Genomic DNA, 24,280 nt, shown 5'->3' with positions numbered 1-24,280 from the left:
GAAGTTAAAATCAGAAACAAACTTTCTTGTGTTGGGGAGCTGCTGACGGAAGCCACCAATAAAAGCGGAGAAAGCAGTGCAGACCAGCTAATGATAGAAACTACCATAAGACTAAGCGAAAAAATTAACAATGAACTGACTGAGGTCTGAGAAAAGTAAACAAGTTTGGAGAGTCGTAAACACGAGCTTCCTGACCAAAGTTTGCATGAGAGGGAAGGGCACTTCCCCCAAAAATGACAAATAAAAATTGTCAGATTGAATAAACTTTTTCCAGCCAATCTTATTAAAAGTAAACTGATGGCTAACCAAGGCTGTACACTAGCGATTGTTTGTATCTAGCTTTTGTGGTTGCAATTCTTCTGACTTTAGGATGGGAGTTTTAGTATTTTTACCATTTTCTGCTTTACCCAATTTGTAGATTATCCGTAATTTAGCCTAGGGGCTACCAGGAGTGTTAAAATAAATTACTATCTCTTTTCTCAATTTAACATTAGTTTAGATATAATATTTAGAACAGTCAGCTGGCACAATGGGATGCTAAAACTGTCTATTTGTGGAAAACTTTGACGAGGAGTGGAAAGGAATGTGACTTTTTTGTGTCCTATATTTTCAGAATTTTCTTTAAAATTTTCCTTTATTTTGGAAAAGAATTGTCCTACACTACTATAAAATATGACTCTAAAACCACTTGACACCCTGCTTAAATGTTCTGGTTAGGTGCTGCTGGCAGTTCAGGACTTTCCCCACGTATTTATTTGTTTAACGTTTGTGGTAGGGTGAAAAATAGCGTGGCATTTATAAAAATAAAATCCTTCACTGTGATCATGAATTTGTTGTTCGACCCAGTTTCCTACTCGACCTGGAAACAGAAAAAAAATTAAATAGACAGCCAAGTTGTTATCTAATTAAAATATGACGGCAAAACTTTTTTTTTCTTCAATATCTACAGTGCTAATTCAAATAATTGTTCAAAGACGCTTTATAGTTAATAAAGGTATATCGATTTGAAAAATATGCTTCTTGCTACTGAACATTCATTGTTACGTTTGATGGTTTTTTCAAAGCTTTCAAAGTGTTTTTTTCAGTGATTTTTTGCCATCTTTTGCGGTCGATTCTCCTTTTCCGAAATTTCTCTTCGAATTTCATGAACCCCGTGGTTTGTTTAACGGCAGGTGAAATTTATGTTAATAAGATTTTAAAAGCCTTGCCCCAAGAAACATATATCTTCTGTATTGTAATTAATATTATGCATCATACAATGAAAAATTTCAGAATATATTTTGACTTACCACGGTAACGATCATTTTATGTACCTCAACGACTGATGAATCTAAAGCTATACCATGGAATTATCAAAGGGCGTTCTTCTCGTTCTATTGCTAGTCATTTTGCACGCCCTAAAGTTAAGCACTGCAGACTGTCAAGGGAAATGTGAGCAGAGTAGTGGTAGCTTTCGCCAGACAGGAATGAAACATCGTGCCATACTGGGTCACAGCTTCAAAAACTTCACTGTGAAGAAAACGTTTGACTGTCATGTGAGATGCTTCGATGAGAGATGCAGGTGCAAAGCATATCAAATGTGGAACAATCGCTGTGAGTTACTGGATGAAGATAGGAGTTCGGCTCCAGATGACTTCATCAGTGAAGATGGATACACTTATTTTGATATGGATAATGAGTTTATGAACCGGGTAAGGGATAGATAAATCAACGGATGTTTTGTACAGTTGTAAGTACTTGGGAGCTTAAGCACGCGACGACGGTAACGGCAACGACAACGCGGTCGGTTGAATAAGCAAAAACAATCGCTCTGCACATGCGTTTTACATTTTGGTACATTTCTTTGCCGTCCTCTGCAAAACAACAGCGTGAAATGACCATATTTAGGGTTTTGTGAAGAACGTGAACGTACGACGGTGAATTTTTCATTTTCTTTCTTAACTTGTACGCCACTCCTTCCAAATTGATTCCTGGATAGTTCGGCATTTTTGTAAAAGTTGAGCGAGTTGAAATAATCGCGAAGTAGCACAAATGAAATAAACGTTTTCGTTGCCGTTGCCGTCGTTGTTGCTTACGCTCCCTAACATGGCTGATAGAAAACGAAATTATTATTCAAACTGTACGCATGTGTAAGAGAACAAGCAAGCGGTGGTTGTGACAAATAAAAAGATTTAGGCTGTATCTTCTAAAAAAAAATATTACTGAAAAGAGATCTTACCATTTCAGGGCATAGAGACGAGAAATTCAAGAATTAACTAGAACTGAACGAGAAATATTTCATAATCAGTAATTAGCAGTGTACACTTTTAGTGTGCTAATGCAAAATTTATTTAGCCAAACTTCACAAAAAGTTCGTCTTAAAAGCCCAGGGCTTAAATTCTAAGTTGAATAATGGGAGGTTTCATTTTATTATACATAAATATTGGAGGGGCATTAATTTCCCAGCTTTTGTTACCAATTCTGATTAATTTAAGTGAAAACTTATGCCCATTTCAGTAGCAATATCACATGGTTAATTATTCAGCACTAGAGTTTGCAAAGATCTTCAAAAGAGCTGTCAAACGGAAGAGAAATTAAAAAGAGAAAAACAATCGTAAAAGACGGCTGCAATATCGCTTTAACTTTACCATCACTTGACAACAGTGGTTCGTTAATAAAAATATTAATAAAGTTTCAGAGTAAACTTCTCCCACTAACATGTCTTTTGCGCTCCATAAACAGGCTAGTTGTCCCGTGAACATTGAGTTGAAAACAAAATTTGTTAATTCCATCTGGTGCGAATACTCACACCTGCAACCTACGCAAAGTTGAAGTTGGAAGGACGCCACTCAAACAAATATAAGAGAACCCAAGAACTAAATCTTGGGGTTGTGCAAATTATGTTTTTTTTTTTAACTTGGCTTTTTAACATTATGCTAGCAGTTAGTGAAGCCAAATATTGAGCATCATTCGAGCATTTTAGTGGTGTTTTTGTTCTGGAACATTAATTGTTTTAGAGAAAACAAGAGCAAAATGAAAACTAAACTTCAAATCGAGTTGAAGTAATCGAACCGCCAAGCACTCCAGCCTTAACAGCCGAGTGACGGATGCCAGATGTCAGTTGCGTTAGGTTTGAAAAGTCGAATTAAAGACGGCCATGTTTGCTTGTGTATGTTGCTCTTAATTCACTTCTTTGTCGTTTCTAGAGTAAACACCCAAATTAAAAAGGCGAAACTTATAAAATATATTCTCCGAGCATTTTAGTGACTTTTGGGTTAACCGAGCATTTGACCGGAAAACAATAAGCTGTAACATGTCAGTAACGAACCAAAACCATAATGTACAAAAGCCTAACAAAAACACTATCTGTTTGGAACTTTTTATCGATAAATAAAGAAAAAAACGCTTAGGCTATTCTTGTTAATATATTTCCTTCGATTCCTCATTTAATTGATCATTATTCCAATAGTTACTTGTTCCTACCTTTATTATCCCACAGAAACTTATTAAAATGTGTTCGTCTTATCCTATAGATTTCAGTGTACAACGCATGCTCAGATAAAACATGCAGTAACCAATGCTGTAACCAGAGTCCGTGCGCCAATGGAGGCATGTGCACTGAGCTATGCGACCACGCCAAACACAAGTTCAACTGCACTTGTACCGCGGAATACTATGGTAAGCTTTGTAAGAATCGTAGACCTACATCATGTAAGGAGCAACTTAAAAAAGACAGAGGGAGCCAGTCTGGTCTGCATCTTTTGTTTGATCCAGCAAGCAAGTCGTTGCATGAAGTCTTTTGCGATTGCACGTCTGAAAACGGATTTATTGGACTCTGATCGAGTCTTTCAGCTTGGCTAAAAACCACGAGTTTGCAAACAAGCCATTTTATAAGGACTACCCTGTCGATCAGAATTCCTTTACCTGGAATAAGTTTCGCTTATCGTGGTCACGGATGAACTCCATAGCTAGCCACTCCACGCATGTGCGCGCCACATGTAACTTTAACACTGATGGACTTAATTACACTGATTACTTAAGAGCCAAACTGAGTGATATCGACGTCATGAGTTTGAATTTCGACGGATGCAAAAGGTATGAATACATCAATATCAGGGGCTATAATTGTCATAATTGCACGGCCCACTTTGTTCAAAGAGATTATTGGCACGCACACGTTGACTCCTATAGCAGATCTCAGAGAGGTTGCAGTTTAACAGTTCCCTCGACGGTGCTTTGATGATGAAGAGTGGCGAAGATAACTTCGGATGGTACGAAACAGTTAATCATGTACATAGATGTTCAGCAAGCGCTAATTCTACAACGCAGTGGTGGATTGGAGAACAGTAAAAGTTAGCTGCACACAGCTGCACGTCAAATGAGGATTACACTGAAGGCAAGAAGTGACGTCAAGTGGATAATAAGTTTATGTCTATTAATAGACGAAGTGAGAGAAATGCGGCTGGTTAGAGGCAATATGTGGTGGTCATTTTTTGACCATCTCAAATATTTCAGATTGAGCCTGTTTAATAGAATGTAGAATATGCACATACCAATGAAGAACCAGGTATCTTATGCCCGTTTGTATTATCATCTCTCCGTCTGAGGAAAATCTTTCAATAAGTATGCGCAGCTCAACAGAATAATAATGACCGTATTAATAACGACCGTTTATTACTCACCATTGAGTTAAAAACTGAATTACAAGGATAAAATACAAGCTTTGAAAATTAACACTGCTATAATAATACTCAAACAGAACAAAGATCCTCGCAGTTACTACGTAACTGCGTAGTGACTGCGAGGATCTTTCTTCTGTTTGATCTTTCATCCGCAATTCAAAATGTATGTTTCATATATTTACATTTATTTATTCATCCTTCAAGGGTATATTACGAACTCATAATATGACGAGCTCCCAGTTGGCTTGATAGCTCAGTTGGTAGAACACTGCACCGGCATCGCAGAGGTCATGGGTTCGAATCCCGTTCAAATAAGCCTGAATTTTTTTCAGGCTTTCTTTTCGCAACTGCTTTAGTTGCGTAGTAACTGCGAGGATCTTTCTTCTGTTTGATCTTTCATCCGCAGTTCAAAATGTATTTTTCATATATTTACATTTATATAATAATACTATAATTGTATACAACGCTATGATATGAAATAAGTCCATTTACCAACTGCCCTTGATAAAAGGTAATAATTATATAAATGAGCTGGAACGCTTTGTGCGGCACATGTTCCTGTTGTTACATTCTTTGGTATTACAGACCGTCTGTGACCTAAAGTTGTGGCCGTGGGTCTGACTCTGCTATTGGGTAGTAGCTACCTAGCTAGACAAAAGGTTGTAGAAAAAAGGTTGTAAAAGTAAATGACGACGGTTTGTTTTACCAACTCCAAGACTTAAAAAAGAAATATTCAAGAAATTGCAAATATTTTAAACTAACAGATTTGTCTTCTTTTGTTTTTGAGGTCACTAGTTTGTTACACAAAATTGTACAAATAGAAATTGAAATAAAAATAGAAATGCACATAGTGTTGAGTTTGAAGATTCAGCTTATTTTATTTATCAAAGAAAGCTCGGGGAAGAAGGAGAATGGGAAGGGAAGTCAAAAGAAGAAGAGAAAGCAGAAGGTGCAAAAAAAAAAAGCAGGATGGACGCTCTGAAGGAAAAAAAGTTCTTCTTTCTGGCAAAAATAACAAGAAGTTAAAATCAGAAATAAACTTTCTTGTGTTGGGGAGCTGCTGACGGAAGCCACCAATAAAAGCGGAGAAAGCAGTGCAGACCAGCTAATGATAGAAACTACCATAAGACTAAGCGAAAAAATTAACAATGAACTGACTGAGGTCTGAGAAAAGTAAACAAGTTTGGAGAGTCGTAAACACGAGCTTCCTGACCAAAGTTTGCATGAGAGGGAAGGGCACTTCCCCCAAAAATGACAAATAAAAATTGTTAGATTGAATAAACTTTTTCCAGCCAATCTTATTAAAAGTAAACTGATGGCTAACCAAGGCTGTACACTAGCGATTGTTTGTATCTAGCTTTTGTGGTTGCAATTCTTCTGACTTTAGGATGGGAGTTTTAGTATTTTTACCATTTTCTGCTTTACCCAATTTGTAGATTATCCGTAATTTAGCCTAGGGGCTACCAGGAGTGTTAAAATAAATTACTATCTCTTTTCTCAATTTAACATTAGTTTAGATATAATATTTAGAACAGTCAGCTGGCACAATGGGATGCTAAAACTGTCTATTTGTGGAAAACTTTGACGAGGAGTGGAAAGGAATGTGACTTTTTTGTGTCCTATATTTTCAGAATTTTCTTTAAAATTTTCCTTTATTTTGGAAAAGAATTGTCCTACACTACTATAAAATATGACTCTAAAACCACTTGACACCCTGCTTAAATGTTCTGGTTAGGTGCTGCTGGCAGTTCAGGACTTTCCCCACGTATTTATTTGTTTAACGTTTGTGGTAGGGTGAAAAATAGCGTGGCATTTATAAAAATAAAATCCTTCACTGTGATCATGAATTTGTTTTTCGACCCAGTTTCCTACTCGACCTGGAAACAGAAAAAAAATTAAATAGACAGCCAAGTTGTTATCTAATTAAAATATGACGGCAAAACTTTTTTTTTCTTCAATATCTACAGTGCTAATTCAAATAATTGTTCAAAGACGCTTTATAGTTAATAAAGGTATATCGATTTGAAAAATATGCTTCTTGCTACTGAACATTCATTGTTACGTTTGATGGTTTTTTCAAAGCTTTCAAAGTGTTTTTTTCAGTGATTTTTTGCCATCTTTTGCGGTCGATTCTCCTTTTCCGAAATTTCTCTTCGAATTTCATGAACCCCGTGGTTTGTTTAACGGCAGGTGAAATTTATGTTAATAAGATTTTAAAAGCCTTGCCCCAAGAAACATATATCTTCTGTATTGTAATTAATATTATGCATCATACAATGAAAAATTTCAGAATATATTTTGACTTACCACGGTAACGATCATTTTATGTACCTCAACGACTGATGAATCTAAAGCTATACCATGGAATTATCAAAGGGCGTTCTTCTCGTTCTATTGCTAGTCATTTTGCACGCCCTAAAGTTAAGCACTGCAGACTGTCAAGGGAAATGTGAGCAGAGTAGTGGTAGCTTTCGCCAGACAGGAATGAAACATCGTGCCATACTGGGTCACAGCTTCAAAAACTTCACTGTGAAGAAAACGTTTGACTGTCATGTGAGATGCTTCGATGAGAGATGCAGGTGCAAAGCATATCAAATGTGGAACAATCGCTGTGAGTTACTGGATGAAGATAGGAGTTCGGCTCCAGATGACTTCATCAGTGAAGATGGATACACTTATTTTGATATGGATAATGAGTTTATGAACCGGGTAAGGGATAGATAAATCAACGGATGTTTTGTACAGTTGTAAGTACTTGGGAGCTTAAGCACGCGACGACGGTAACGGCAACGACAACGCGGTCGGTTGAATAAGCAAAAACAATCGCTCTGCACATGCGTTTTACATTTTGGTACATTTCTTTGCCGTCCTCTGCAAAACAACAGCGTGAAATGACCATATTTAGGGTTTTGTGAAGAACATGAACGTACGACGGTGAATTTTTCATTTTCTTTCTTAACTTGTACGCCACTCCTTCCAATTTGATTCCTGGATAGTTCGGCATTTTTGTGAAAGTTGAGCGAGTTGAAATAATCGCGAAGTAGCAAAAATGAAATAAACGTTTTCGTTACCGTTGCCGTCGTTGTTGCCTACGCTCCCTAACATGGCTGATAGAAAACGAAATTATTATTCAAACTGTACGCATGTGTAAGAGAACAAGCAAGCGGTGGTTGTGACAAATAAAAAGATTTAGGCTGTATCTTCTAAAAAAAAATATTAATGAAAAGAGATTTTACCATTTCAGGGCATAGAGACGAGAAATTCAAGAATTAACTAGAACTGAACGAGAAATATTTCATAATCAGTAATTAGCAGTGTACACTTTTAGTGTGCTAATGCAAAATTTATCTAGCCAAACTTCACAAAAAGTTCGTCTTAAAAGCCCAGGGCTTAAATCCTAAGTTGAATAATGGGAGGTTTCATTTTATTATACATAAATATTGGAGGGGCATTAATTTCCCAGCTTTTGTTACCAATTCTGATTAATTTAAGTGAAAACTTATGCCCATTTCAGTGGCAATATCACATGGTTAATTATTCAGCACTAGAGTTTGCAAAGATGTTCAAAAGAGCTGTCAAACGGAAGAGAAATTAAAAAGAGAAAAACAATCGTAAAAGACGGCTGCAATATTGCTTTAACTTTACCATCACTTGACAACAGTGGTTCGTTAATAAAAATATTAATAAAGTTTCAGAGTAAACTTCTCCCACTAACATGTCTTTTGCGCTCCATAAACAGGCTAGATGTCTCGTGAACATTGAGTTGAAAACAAAATTTGTTAATTCCATCTGGTGCGAATACTCACACCTGCAACCTACGCAAAGTTGAAGTTGGAAGGACGCCACTCAAACAAATATAAGAGAACCCAAGAACTAAATCTTGGGGTTGTGCAATTTTTTTTTTTTTTAACTTGGCTTTTTAACATTATGCTAGCAGTTAGTGAAGCCAAATATTGAGCATCATTCGAGCATTTTAGGGGTGTTTTTGTTCTGGAACATTAATTGCTTTAGAGAAAACAAGAGCAAAATGAAAACTAAACTTCAAATCGAGTTGAAGTTATCGAACCGCCAAGCACTCCAGCCTTAACAGCCGAGTGACGGATGCCAGATGTCAGTTGCGTTAGGTTTGAAAAGTCGAATTAAAGGCGGCCATATTTGCTTGTGTATGTTGATCTTAATTCACTTCTTTGTCGTTTCTAGAGTAAACACCCTAATTAAAAAGGCGAAACTTCAGTATATTATCCGAGCATTTTAGTGACTTTTGGGTTATTTACCGAGCATTTGACCGGAAAACAATAAGTTGTAACATGTCAGTAGGGAACCAAAACCATAATGTACAAAAGCCTAACAAAAACAATATCTGTTTGGAACTTTTATCGATAAATAAAGAACAAAACGCTCAGGCTTTTCTTGTTAATATATTTCTTCGATTCCTCGTTCAATTCATTTACTTGACCATTATTCCAATAGTTACTTGCTGCTACCTTTATTATTCCACAGAAACTTATTAAGATGTGTTCGTCTTATCCTATAGATTTCAGTGAACAACGCATGCTCAGATCAAACATGCAGTAACCAATGCTGTAACCAGAGTCCGTGCGCCAATGGAGGCACGTGCACTGAGCTATGCGACCACGCCAAACACAAGTACAATTGCACTTGTACCACGGAATACTATGGTAAGCTTTGTAAGAAACGTAGACCTACATCTTGTAAGGATCAACTTGAAAATGACAGAGGGAGCCAGTCTGGTCTGTATCTTTTTTTTTGATCCAGCAAACAAGTCATTGTATGAAGTCTTTTGCGATTACACGTCTGAAAACGGATTCATTTGGACTCTGATCGAGTCTTTCAGCTTGGCTAACAACCACGAGTTTGCAAACAAGCCATTTTATGAAGACTACCCTGTCAATCAGAATTCCTTTACCTGGAATAAGTTTCGCTTATCGTGGTCATGGATGAACTTCATTGCTAGCCACTCCACGCATGTGCGCGCCACATGTAACTTTAACACTGATGGACTTAATTACACTGATTACTTAAGAGCCAAACTGAGTGATTCTAACGTCATGAGTTTGAACTTCGACAATTGTAAAAGGTATGAATACATCAATATCAGGGGCTATAATTGCCATAATTGCACGGCCCACTTTGTTCAAAGAGATAACTGGCACGCACACGTTGACTCCTATCACGGATCTCAGAGAGGTTGTCAGTTTAGCTGTCCCTTCGCTGGCGCTGTCAAGATGAAAGGTGGCGAAGATAACTTTGGATGGTACGAATCAATTAATCACGTACATAGATGTTCAGCAAGCGCTAATTCTACAAGGCAGTGGTGGATCGGAGAACAGTAAAAAGTTAGCTGCACACAGCAGCGCGGCAAATGAGGATTACACTGTAAGCAAGAAGTGACGTGAAGTGGATATTCAGTTTATGTATATCAATAGACGAAGTGAGAGTAATACGACTGGTTAGAAGCAATATGCGGTGGTCATTTTTTTGACCATTTTAAATATTTCAGATAGAGCCTATTAAACAGAATGTAGAATGTGCACATACCAAGGAAGAATCAGGTATCTGAACGCCTGTTTTATGTTATCATCTCTTGGTTTTAGGAAATTATTCCAATAAGCATGCGTAGCTGAACAGAATATTAATGACCGTTTATTAGACACCATTGCAGTTAAAAACTTAAAGGGAGGGGTTGACATTTCAGCGCATCAGCATGAATTTAAATGCTTTTTTCTTTTTCTTATCTTTTCTTAATGTCCTTAAAAGTCTTACTTACATGTACTTCAGTAATCAAATGTTATAATTAGTCCAAGCAAAATGAATGATAACCAAAATTCACAGAAAATGCTAGTGGATTGCACTCATATTGTCAATATTGAAATTAGTGTTGACCCGTGACCCGTAGGATGCTCTTAAGCCAAACATAAACGTTTCTCTTCTAGCAAAAGAGTCCTCTTTATGTGAGCAAGACGTTAGCATAAGAGGCAAACTTTCTTGTATTGGGGAACTGCTGAAGCATGGAAATGAAAAGCTTAAGGATTCCACCAATAAGAAGAACAACGCAGACATCATTACAGACTAGCTAGTGATAGAAATTAGCACAAGACTAAGTGAGAAACTTAACAATGAATTGGCTGATCCGTCAGAAAAAAGCGAAGAAATGCGGAGAGTCGTAAACGTAAGCTTCTTGACCAAAGTTTGCATGAGAGGGCAGGGACATTTCCCCCCAAATAACAAGTAATGGAAAAATTTTGTCAGATTGAAGAAACTTTGTCCAGCCAAGCTAATTAAAACATTATCTATTGCTACTCATTTTGCACGCTCTAAAGTTAGGCACTGCAGATTGTCAAGGGAAATGTGAGCAGAGTCGTGGTAGTTTTGGCCAAACAGGAATGAAACATCGTGCCATATTGGGTCACAGCTTTAAGAACTTCACTGTGAAGAAAACGTTTGATTGTCATGTGAAATGCCTCGATGAGAGATGCAGGTGCCAAGCATATCAAATGTAGAACAATCGCTGTGTGTCACTGGATGAAGACAGGAGTTCGGCTCCAGATGACTTCATCAATGAAGATGGATATACTTTATGTTTTGATACATATACGGAGCTTGTATGTTGTTCTTAATTCACTTCTTTGTCGTTTCTAGAGTAAACACTCTAATCAGAATATAATATAATTATCAGTATACAATGCTATAATACGAAATAAGTCCATTTACCCACTGTGCCCTTGATGAAAGGTAATAAATGAGCTAGAACTCTTTGTGCAGCACAAGTTCCTGTTTGTTACATGCGCTGGTATTACAGACCGTCTGGTAGTAGCTAGCTAGCTAGCTAGACAAAAAGTTGTAGATAAAAGGTTGTAAAAGTAAATGACGACGGTTTGTTTTACCAACTCCAACACTTAAAAAACGAAATATTCAAGAAATGACAAAATATGGTTTTTAGTTTATAGACTCAGCTAGTATTTTGTTTATCAAAGAAAGCTCAGGGAAGAAGGAGAATGGGAAAGAAAGGCAAATTAAAGAAGAGGAGAAAGCAGAAGGTGCAAAACGAAAGCAGGGAATGTATGCTCTGAAGGGAAAAATACTTCTCTTCTGCCAAAAAAAAAACTTTTTAGGAAGGCAAGAAGTTAGAATCAGAAACAAACTCTCTTGTGTTGGGAACTGCTGAACGACAAGGCAGATATCAGTGCAGAACTAATGATAGAAACTACCTCAAGATTAAGCGAGAAACGTACCAATGAATTGGCTAAAGTCAGAGAAAAGAAAAGAAGTGTGGAGAGTCGTAAACATGAGCTTCTTGACAAAAGTTTGCACGAGAGGGAAGGGCATTTCCCCCAAAAATAATAAGTAAAGGAAAAATTGTTAGATTGTAGAGACTTTTTCCGGCCAATGTTATTAAAAGTAAAGTGATGGCTAACAAAAAACAACACAAAAATTCCATGTATTTTTCTTTTTTTTGCAAGGCTGTACACTAGCGATTGTTTGTATCTATCTTTTGTGGTTCCAATGTTCTGAGTATAGAATGTGAGGTTTTAGTCTTTTTACCATTTTCTGCGTTGCCCAATTTGTAAATTATCCGTAATTCAGCCTAGGGACTGCCAAAAGTGTTTAAATAAATTACTATCTCTAATCTTAATTTCACATTAGTTAGATATAATATTTAGAACAGTCACCTGGCACCATGAGATGCCAAAGCTGTCTATTTGTGACAAGGAGTGGAAAGGAATGTAACTTTTTTGTGTCCTATCTTTTCAGAATTTTCCTTAAAATTGTCGTTTATTTTGGAAAAGAAATGTCGTACACCTATAAAATATGAGTGGAGGCGCGGTGGTGTAGTGGTTAGCGCGTCGGACTTTCGATCGGACGGTCGGAGGATCTGAGGGTCGTTGGTTCGAGGCCAGGTTGGTCTCTTCATTGCTGTGTTGTCTCCTTTGCTCCACATTGTCTCTCTTCGCCCAGGTGTATAAATGGGTTTCGGCGACATACTGCTAGGGATAACCCTGCGATGGACTAGCATCCCATTTAGGGGGAAGTAGAAATACTCCTAGATGCTTCATGCTACAGAAATCGGGCTAAGCTCCGGCCGTGTGGGCCACTTTGGCTCTTGTGCGACTTTACCTTACTATAAAATATGACTCTAAAACCACTTGACACCCTGAGTAAATATTCTGGTTGGGTGTTGCTGGCAGTTCTCCACTTATTTATTTGTTTAACGTTTGTGGTAGGGTGAAAAATAACGTGGCACTTATAAAAATAAAATCCTTCACAGTGATTATGAATTTTTTGCTAAACTCAGTTTCCTACTCGGCCTGGAAACAGAAAAAAGAAATTAAATAAACAGCTAAGTTGTTATCTAATTAAAATATGACGGCAAACCTTTTTTTTTTTTTTTTTTTTTTATCAAATTTAGAGTGCTAATTCAAATAATTTTTCAAAGACGCTTTATAGTTAATAAAGATTTTTCCAAGCTTTAAAAGTGGTTTTTCAGTTTGTTGGTCATCTTTTGCGATCGGATCTCATCTTCCGACATTTCGCTTCGAAATTCATGCACCCATAGTTTGTTCAACGGCAGGTGAAGTTTATGTTAATAAAACTTTAAAGGCCTTGCCTCCAAGAAACATAAATCTTCTGTATTGTAATTAATATTTTGCATCATACAAGGAAAATGTCAAAATTAATTTTGACTTATCACGGTAACGATCATTTTATGTGCCTTAACGACTGATGAATCCAAAGCTATACCATGGAATTATCAAAGGGTGTTCTTCTCGTTCTATTGCTACTCATTTTCAACGCTCTGAAGTTAGGCACTGCAGATTGTCAGGGGAAATGTGAGCAGAGTAGCGGTACTTTTGGCCAAACAGGAATAAAACATCGTGCCATACTGGGTCACAGCTTTAAGAACTTCACCGTCAAGAAAACGTTTGACTGTCATGTGAGATGCTTTGATGAGAGATGCAGGTGCCAAGCATATCAAATGTGGAACAATCGCTGTGAGTTACTGGATGAAGACAGGAGTTCGGCTCCAGATGACTTCATCAGTGAAGATGAATACACTTATTTTGATATGGATAATGAGTTTGTGAACCGGGTAAGGGATAGTTAGATCATGGCGCCGACGTTTCTATGAATGAAAAGTCAACGGATGTGTTGTCCAGTTGTAAGTACTGGAGCTTAAGCAGCGACGACGGCAACGGCAACGACAACATATGGCTACTAGAAAACGAGATTCTTATTCAAATTGTATGCATGTGCAAGTGAACAAACAAGCAGTTGTTGCAGATCAGTATTAGTATACATTTTCAAAATAGAAAGTAACGAAAAGAGATTTTACTATTACAGGGCATAGAGACGAGAAATTCAAGAATTAACTAGATTAACTCATAATCAGTAATTACTACGAAGTATACACTATTTGTGTGCTTATGCAAAGTTTTAACTAGCTAAACTACACAAAAAGTTCGTCTAAAAAGCCCAGGGCTTAAATCCTCAGTTGAATAATGGGAGGATTTTTTTTATTACACCAAAATATTGAAGGATCATTAATTTTCACGCTTTTGTTACCGATTCTGATGAATCTAAGTTAAAACTTCTGCCCATTTCAAAAGCAATATCACAATTGTTAATTATACAGCACTAGCGCTTGCAAAGATGTTAAAAAGTGCCTTCAAATGAAAGATGAATTTAAGAAAAACGGCGGAAGAAAAGTCATAGGTACAAAAAAAAAAAAAAAACAACAGAAAAGAAAAGAAACAAACAAGCAATCGTAAAAGACGGCTGGAATATCGCCTTAGCTTCGCCATCACTTGACAACAGTGTTTCGTTAGTAAATATATTATTAAAGTTTTAAAGTAAACTTCTCCCACTAACCATGCCTTTGGCGCTCCATAGACGGGCTAGTTGTCTCGTGAACATTGAGTTGAATAACAAAATTCGCTAATTTCATCTGGTGTGAATACTCACACCTGCAACCTACGCATATTTGAAGTTGGAAGGACGTCACTCAAACAAATGAAAGACAACCCTAAGCTTAAGGTCCGTTTTTTTTTTTAACTTGGCTTTTTTACATTATGCTAGCAATTAGTCAAGCCAAATATTAAGCATCATTCAAGCATTTTAGTGGTGTTTTAATTTTGTTCTGGAAAATTAATAGTTTTAGAGAAAAAAAAAAGCAAACGATTGGAAATAATTGAATTGCAAAGCACTTAAGCGCCTTAACAGCCGAGTGACAGATGCCAGATGTCTGTGTCAGTTGCGTTAGTTTAGAAGACTCAAATTTAAGACGGCCATGTTTATTTGTGTACGTTGTTCTTGAGTCACTTCTCTGTCGTTTCTAGTGTATATACCCTAATTGGAACGGCGAAATTTATAAAATATACTATCCATACAAAAGCCTAACAAAAATACTATCTCTTTCGAACTTTTTTTCTATAAAAAAAGAACAAAACGCTTATGCTTTTCCTGTTAATAAAATTTTTCGATTCCTACTTTGATTGATTTACTTGACCATTATTCCAATAGCTACTTGTTGCTACCTTAATTATCCCACAGAAACTTATTAAAATGTGTTCCGTCTTATCTTTAAGATTTCAGTGAACAACGCATGCTCAGATCAAACATGCAGTAACCAATGCTGTAACCAGAGTCCGTGCGCCCATGGAGGCACGTGCACTGAGTTATGCAACCACGCCAAACACAAGTTCAACTGCACTTGTACCGCGGAATACTATGGTAAGCTTTGTAAGAAACGTAGACTTACATCTTGTAAGGATCAACTTGAAAAGTACAGAGGGAGCCAGTCTGGTCGGCATCTTTTGTTTGATTCAACTAGCAAGTCATTGTATGAAGTCTTTTGCGATTGCACGTCTGAAAACGGATTCATTTGGACTCTGATCGAGTCTTTCAGCTTGGCTAACAACCACGAGTTTGCAAACAAGCCATTTTATAAAGACTACCCTGTCGATCAGAATTCCTTTACCTGGAATAAGTTTCGCTTATCGCAGTCCCGGATAAACTTCATTGCTAGCCACTCCACGCATGTGCGCGCCACATGTAACTTTAACACTGATGGACTTAATTACACTGATTACTTAAGAGCCAAACTGAGTGATATCGACGTCATGAGTTTGGATTTCAGCGGATGCAAAAGGTACGAATACATCAATATCAGAGGCTATAATTGCCATAATTGCACGGCCCACTTTTCTCAAAAAGATTATTGGCACGCACACGTTGACTCCCATTACGGATCTCAGATAGGTTGTCAGTTTAACAGTCCCCACGCAGGCTCTCTGAAGTTACTACGGGGCGACGATAACTTCGGATGGTACGAAACAGTTAATCATGTACATAGATGTTCAGCAAGCGCTGATTCCACAACGCAGTGGTGGATTGGAGAAGAATAAAGAAGAGGATATTTAGTTTCTGTCTGTTAACAGGCTAAGTGAGAAACTTACCACTGGTTAGAGGCAATAAGCGCAAAATGCTACCATTTGTTGAACACATGTTAGATTCCGAATAGAGCCGTTTAAATAGAATTTAGAATGCGGAATACCAAGGAAGAACCAGGTGTCTGAGTATCCATTCAATAAGCATGCCCAGCTGAACAGAAAAGCTTGGTAATTAGTATTAGGCGACGATCTGATCAGAAACTGCGAGGAATGTAATATCCAAGAAATTGTAAACAGTTTAAACTGGCAAATTTGTCTGCTTGTTTGAGGTATATAGTTTGCTGCACAAGATCTTACAAAGGGAAACCGGTTTATTTAGCCTCGAGGCTCTTACATTTGACAACATAATATTGTATTTAATCTTAATTATTATCCAAGTTAGTTACTGTTGTTTGTGTATCTACATGTATCCGGCTGTGATGCATTGAGCAAAATAAATTGTATTGACTGTATTGTATTATTGTATTTAGTGTTAAGACTAATTAGTCTTAACACTCTTTGTTACTTGTAGCCAAAAATGCAGGAGGCTTGAAGACTTAACTATTCCTTCTTTTACAAGCTAGGTTTCCTGCGCAAACCAGCTAAGCAGCAATCAGTGCTGTAGTAATCATAATAGTAATTAAAAATAATAATAATAATAATAATAATAATAATAATAATAATAATAATAACAACAACAACAACAACAACAACAACAATAAGAAGAAATCGAGGTTGAGCGAATGTGGGCGCTCAAAACAACAACAGTCCCGGTGATTTTGGGAACCCGTGGCACCATCAAAATGACATGGAAAACTACACCAACAAAATCCCTGGCAACATCAACATTCATGAACTCCAGAAAATAACTCTTCTTTCTACAGCCCACCTTCTTAGGCGGGTCCACTCCATCAAGTAGAAATCCTCTTTGCGTCCCTAAGTCAGATATTATATATCTTATAATAATAATAATAATAATAATAATAATAATAATAATAATAATAATAATAATAATAATAATAATAATAATAATATTAATAACCTTTTTTGCTAATTTGTATTAGCATGTTGAGCCACTGCAAATTTCTATTTTCATGTTACTATGTTTTTGTCGAATGCAATGGCGGAAATAGACACGATAATGATGAAAATGAGTATTGACAATGCTTGGTTTTAGTTCCGCGCTTTGTACGTTTTCTCACTTTTTTAAGTGTTACTTTGAATGGCCAAAAAACATATTTGAATCAGTGGATTCGTTAAAATAATGGTTCAGTTTTGTTAACAATAACCCTACTAGTGCACAGAAACTAATATTAATTATGTTTGACTGCGAATGACTCGGAAAGAAAGTCGAAACCGGTCCGAAAAATTGCTTGTTTTGGTTGAGACGGCTGAATCGGCACTCAACCATAAGTACCCATCCTTAATTTCCAGTGCGAAACCGCAAAGGAAGGCTCCGTCACATGAGAGAGAAGCGGGCTGGGCCTAGACACCTTCTCCAGGCAAGAGAGTTTCCGTGCAAATTCTATAATCGCCTTGTCTAGATGGAGCTGTAAGACTTCAGGAAAAGGGGACACCAAATACTTCGATTTCTTCATTTCTATGCACGCGCAAGCGTTCTCAACACAAACAAAAGAAAACTCCAGCACACGCGAGATTAGGTGAGATGTATTTCAGTCAAACGCCTGTAATTTATTTTTTTCCGGGGATTTAGCTGCTGTCTGTATTATCAGGGTGTCCGTGATAGCGGGGTGTCCGCAAGGCGATAGCTGACTATATTTGTAACCTACCATCCCGTACAATGCGGTGATAAAACCATGGATTTATCCCTTCCCACTCATACCGCCGTTTTCTCTATTTGCTGTCCAGTTGTAAACAACAACATTTCATGTTTCAAACATTTAGTCACTCACAAAATATGCTACAATTCAAAAATCACAAAATAAAGTTCTGCAATAGTCTTCACTGCTCGTTTTCGATCACACTTATTAAAGTAAACATGCATTTACCACGATTGAGGTTTCACAGTGTAACAGCTGGCACGAGTTTTCACTTTTTACAAGTTATAAACAAGGAAATTTCAATACTGTGCCACGTAACGTACAATGGTCTTCTCAAGAGCTGCTTATAGATTGTTAAATAAATGCCTTATATCGGATGATTACGTCTTCGACAAAGACCTAACCCACCCGTCGTTTGGTCCACGCAAGCCTGGTTTTTCAAACTTTAAAACCTCAAGTTGAATAGTTCCATTTTATTTTGAGTCCGTGAACACAAACCTAGATTATCATTATCCAGATTTTGTCTGTCCCTGTAAATTAATACCGTATTTATTCGATTAACTGCCCTGTGCGCTTATTTAATTTGGGGCCCATGAGGGCGAGCACTTGTTGTTTTTAAAACATTTTTAACAAGCGGGGACATTTTTAGGGGATAGCAAAACAAGTGATAACAAGTTTATTTCGTTTCAACAAGAGAAAACAAAGTACAAAAGCTAAAATGAACAAGCCATAAACAATTAATTTATAAGTTCATTGACTACCGTAGCTTAAACCAAGAGGCCTTATCACGGTTTTCGACGCCATTTTGACGGGTATATGGAAACAGGCTTGAAATATAAACAGTGTTTGTATGGAAATCCGATGTCAAATAATTTTCATAAAACATCGCTTCTGAAAAATTCATGAATTGGAAACTTTTAGCACTAGGAAAAGGATTTTAAGAACAAAATTGGAAGGATGTAGCTGCGACAGAAAGCGTCCAGTCGTGTTTTGAACTTTCCATACATTTCCCTGTATTTTTTCCCGCGAACTATTTTTAGTAGCAGCTCACGGCTGGTTCGCTATACAGACAAATGTATGGAAAGAACTTTCCATACATTTCCCTGTATTTTTTCACGCGAACTATTTTTAGTAGCAGCTCCCGGCTGGTTCGCTATACAGACAAATGTATGGAAAGTTCAAAACACGACTGGACGCTTTACATCCCTCCAATTTTGTCCTTAAGGAGGCTCGAGGCAGTTTTTTTGGACTTAGGGTAGAATTTTTGAAATTACAATCTCGCATACAAGATAAACTTCGATCTCCTTCATACTACATCATCATTTCAACATATGATCAAAGTTAATTTTCTCATTGGTTTCCAAGCAACAGCTATTACCATAGCAACGGAAGCGCATAGCCTCTCATTTTAAACATTGTCGATTATCTCGAAATCTAGTCAGACACTTCATGACGAAACTTTAGGGATTTAAACTACTCAATCTAGACAACTTGTAGGCGGAATTAGAAAAAAATCTGTACGAGCGTTTGCAAGTAAATAATGAATCATTTTTTACGGGGTGATTTTGTTTATTTCAGCATTTTTCACCAATATCTCTGGCAAAATAAAACTTGACACTTTGTCTTTTCTGTCAAAGGGTCTTTCCTGATAGCAAAACATTCTAAATGTATATTGAGCTTCATGAGTGTCTCCGATTTTAAGATACTTTAAAAACAGTGAAAATAAAGCGCAGATGAATGAAAAAGTTCCTACTTTGCATAAATCGAGATATCTTTAAAATGCCCCTACATATTTTTCTGTTAAATTACAAGCGGTTAAAGTAATAATTCTTTTCGATATCTACGCAAGTTTTAGGCTCAGGAATCGAAATTGGTGTTAGATAAGAAGGCTGAATCTTGGTCAAGTTTCAGTCGTTATTTGCTTTCTCCGAACAAGAATTTTATTTTGTTTGTCCCGGTCTATTTCACTGCTATTCACGTGCTTTGAATATTTATCATAACGTGAAGTCGTGCAAAAGGTAAAATTTACAATGGAAGACTTGAGAAGCAGGAGCATATATTTATGTAAATTTTACATTTTGCACGACTTCACGTAATCATAAATATTCACAGCACGTGAATAGCAGTGGAATAGACCGGGACAAACAAAATAAAACTCTTGTTCGGAGAAAGCGAATAATGACTGAAACTTGACCAAGATTCAACCTTCTTATCTAACACCGGTTTCGGTTCTTGAGCCTAAAACTTGCGTAGATATCGAAAAGAATTTTTACTCTAACCGCTTGTAATTTAACAGAAAAATCTGCAGGGGTATTTTAAAGATATCTCGATTTATGCAAAGTAGGAACTTTTTCATTAATCTGCGCTTTATTTTAACTGTTTTCAAACATAAATATCTTAAAATCGGAGACACCCATGAAGCTCAATATATATTTAGAATGTTTTGCTAGAAGCAATGACCTTTTAACAGAAATTACAAAGTGTCAAGTTTTATTTTGCCAGAGATATTGGTGAAAAATACTGGAATAAACAAAATCACCCCGTAAAAATTGATTCATTATTTACTTGCAAACGCTCTTACAGATTTTTTTCTAATTCCGCCTACAAGTTTTCTAGATTGAGTAGTTTAAATCCCTAAAGTTTCGTCATAAAGTGTCTGACTAGATTTCGAGATAATCGACAATGTTTAAAATGAGAGGCTATGCACTTCCGTTGCTATGGTAATAGCCGTTGCTTGGAAACCGATGAGAAAATTAACTTTGATCATATGTTGAAATGATGATATAGTATGAAGGAGATCGAAGTTTATCTTGTTTGCTAGATTGTAATTTCAAAAATTCCACCCTAAGTCCAAAAAAACTGCCTCGAGCCTCCTTAAAATCCTTTTCCTAGTGCCAAAAAATTGCAATTCATGAATTTTTCAGAAGCGATGTTTTATGAAAATTATTTGACATCGGATTTCTTTACAAACACTGTTATTTCAAGCCTGTTTGACTACTCGTCAAAATGGCGTCGAAAACCGTGATAAGAACACAACTGACGTAACTTATACTTCACGCTTGGCTAGTACAGAAATGTTTTTTGTTGTTGTTGTTGTTGTTGGGAGGGGGTGGGATGGGCGATTACTAAGTTTTGGGGCTTTCAGGGTGGGCCCTTATTCGAAGGTGGGCGGTTGATTGAACAAATACGGTATCTTACTTATACAGGAAGTGGCCAGCGTTTCATTTTGAGTTTAGACGCTTTAAAGGTATACTAAACGTTTGCTCTGTTTCTTCCTTCTATTCCTTGTTTATTTAAAATTTTGTAATTCCATTATATTAATTTACCTTTAACGTGTAAGTTTTTTTCTGACAAAACATCCCAGGCTCTGCGCGCATGTGTCACATTTAGTCCAAACTCCTCGTTGGCCCTCTACGGAAAAGCGCGGGAATCTATCTACATTTTGGCACCAAAACAGGCTAATCGACATAAACGCCGGCATGAAATATGCGGATCACTCCCGAAGATTTATTCGTCAAAATCAATTCTGCTTCCACCACAATGTCATCTTTCAAAATTTGTCCGAAACGAAACTGCATATCAATCGTGGAGTATTTCCTTGTGGTGCCTGCGAAAGATAACAAAATGAAAGTAAGTGACAGTCAGTTTTTTCCGGCCCGGCATCGGTGCACTGCACGCACTCCCTGTTCTATTCTTTGATCCATGGTCGCGGGGAGATCATCCCACCTCTTAGCGGTTAAAATTGGTAGTTTGGTTCTTCTTAGGGTGCTTAAATCTAAAATTACCTTCGTCAAAGGCATGGTGGTACCTTTTTGGGGGTATTGAAGTAAAAATATGAGAGGAAGTTAATGTCAGTCAATTGATTTGGTTCCTCTTATAGGGTAAAAAAATGTTGAGACCACGCCTATAAAACATTTCTGGTCCTTTTTTTAGGGATTCCTTTCAAAATTTCAGACGATCACCGCCGTCACTTTTCATATGGGATTCTCTACCCCCACTTCCCCCCTCCCCCCACCCCTTGAGGAGGATACCTTGCTTTGGTCTTATTCATAACTAAGAAAAAAAAAAAGAAAATAAACTTAAAGTTCATGACATGATCGATTCCTTGTACTTTCCTACCTAGCAAAAAATGAGGAATGTCTCGTCGGCGGAAATATTCAAGGAGTAACACTACAACAACGAAAAAGGTAAAATTTGGCTTTTCTGCGGTGAACCTTTGTGTAAACAGCTTTTATAGTCACGGACGTTTTAGAGGGTCGGACAAAAGCGCTTACGTTTTTCTCAAAAACAATCGTTTCACCTTTGATATCAAAATTGCTTTCTGAAAAGTGTATGCGTGATTAAAAATATATTTATTTACAGCCCTTGTAACCCATCGAAATAGAAACATATGGTCGGAGATATTAAAAACTTAACGAAATGAATTGAGTTAAGAACGGGTCTCTGTAAAACGCAGACCGGATGGCGGCGGATGGCGGATGGCGGATGGCGGATGGCGGATAGCGGATGGCGGACGGCGGATGATAAAATGCGGATGACAAAATGCGGATAATAAAATGCGGATGGAAAAATGCGGATGACAAAAATATTAAAATAATAAATAAATAAATAAATAAATAAATAAATAAATAAACAATTTCTTACGCCAAATTTCTTTTAGAAAATTATGTAAAAATCACGTGAAAATTAAGTACTGATTCATGCCGAAAGACTTAAGCCCGCCGCACACGTGAGGAAAGAGCTGAGCAACATGCCTCGCGAGGCAGATAGCTCAGCCGTTTCCTCTCGTGTGCGGTGACGTTTTGGTGAGAATTTCGCCTCGCGAGGCGAAATCTCAAATATCCAACATGTTTGATATTTGAGATTTCGCCTCGCGAGGCAAAATTCTCACCAAAACTTCCCCGCACACGAGAGGAAACGGCTGAGCTATCTGCCTCGCGAGGCATTTTGCTCAGCTCTTTCCTCACGTGTGCGGCGGGCTTAACGCTATGGCTTGACCGTTTGTTATATGTTATGAAGTTGCACTAGGAAATAGCCGGAACAAATTTTTCTAAGCGCTTTGCTTGACTTGAGGCGAGGGTACATCTGAAAGCTGTTTTTACGCTGGTTAAAATCGATTTAACGGAAATATCTCGCTCGCGTTTCAAGCAATACAAGAACCTTTAGCTCATAACACAAATCAATGTTTGATTAGTTAAGATTTGATGTAGTTTAAAAATGAACTAACCGGCAAATCAAGTAAGTTATTTTGCTTACGATATACTGTCTACGTGCGGGTCTAGGGGTAAGCTAAGCCTTCAGTGGCCGTGTAAAACAATGATAATAAGATTTACCTCGACAGAAGCCGGAAGGCATTGGTCAAAGCTACAACTAAAATGCTACTATCGCAATTTTGTAACATGCATTACAGTCAACCCAGGTCACGCGTGAAAAGTATTTCCAAGAATGAAATGAACATTCGAATTTCTCTTTGTAATGTCCGACGTGTGAATGGGATGTTGGACATTTCTCTGGAAATCGTTCCGAAAAAGACGCATTAACTGAAAAAAAGATTCAAAAGACTTGGGAAACAATTGTTATTCTTGAAATATTCAATTAAAATGACATGTAAATTTCAAAACTCCGTTCAAATTTCAAAAATATCGTTCACGCGTGACCTGGGTTGACTGTAAAACCCAAAAGCTATAAATAATCCCTACCATCGTGGGCTGGACCAGCATTTTCACCATACATGTACAGTGAACACAAAAAAGGTTAACAAAAATTGCCTGACTTTAAAAAAAGGATGAAGATCGATTGAGTTTAATCAATTCATTAACTTAACTCACCTCTTCCAAACAAAAGTTGGCTGGCCCAAATCCGCATCGCCTTCCGGCAACTCAGACATCGGTTAACCCAGGTGCGCGGTTCATTCACTCGAGCTATTACTAACGCTATTAAACAAGCCTTTCTACGTACAGGTGCCGTGCACGTAAAAACGCTCGGTGCAAAATTGACAACTATTTAGGGTAGGGTGGTGTGTCGATCAAATACTGTAGTGGTAGTAGTGTAGTTTTCTTTGTTAAATGTTAGTTACTAATAAAGATGGGGGAAAAAAGAACTGTAGTAGTGATGTTAAGTTGAAAAGTATGGATCCCGATCAAAAAGTACTTCTTCTTCGATGAAAGTGCTTTCTTTTTTTCGGATCCGACGATATATAAAGAAAAAATGTGGGAAATTTGTGCTTAATTAATTAATCAATCAATCTATTTATTATTTTAATTTTTTTGTCATCTGCATTTTATTATCCGCATTTTTCCATCCGCATTTTATCATCCGCCGTCCGCCATCCGCCATCCGCCATCCGCCGCCATCCGGTCTGTATTTTACAGAGACCCGTTAAGAACTAGCT

General features: G+C 37.3%; 1 protein-coding gene, 1 long non-coding RNA gene and 2 pseudogenes across 2 annotated transcripts in view; 3 read left to right on the top strand and 1 right to left on the bottom strand.

Moving 5' to 3' along the window:
* LOC146454926 (uncharacterized) overlaps window positions 1-24,280 on the bottom strand; it is a 44,891-nt gene that overhangs the window by 6,263 nt on the left and 14,348 nt on the right. The gene's annotated exons all lie outside the window — the stretch shown is intronic.
* LOC146454931 (uncharacterized) lies at window positions 1,344-4,329 on the top strand (annotated as a pseudogene).
* LOC146454930 (uncharacterized) lies at window positions 7,047-10,015 on the top strand (annotated as a pseudogene).
* On the top strand, window positions 13,423-16,084 carry LOC146454929 (uncharacterized). The gene is made up of 2 exons (XM_085094951.1): window positions 13,423-13,770; window positions 15,266-16,084. Exons 1-2 carry the CDS (start codon window positions 13,423-13,425, stop codon window positions 16,082-16,084), a joined length of 1,167 nt encoding a protein of 388 aa, XP_084951077.1.

Source organism: Pavona decussata, unplaced genomic scaffold (assembly GCF_977016875.1).
Source record: "Pavona decussata unplaced genomic scaffold, jaPavDecu1.1 SCAFFOLD_297, whole genome shotgun sequence".
NCBI lineage: Eukaryota > Metazoa > Cnidaria > Anthozoa > Scleractinia > Agariciidae > Pavona > Pavona decussata.
The sequence above is the reverse complement of the archived record's forward strand: the minus strand, read 5'-3'. Positions and strand labels throughout refer to the sequence as shown.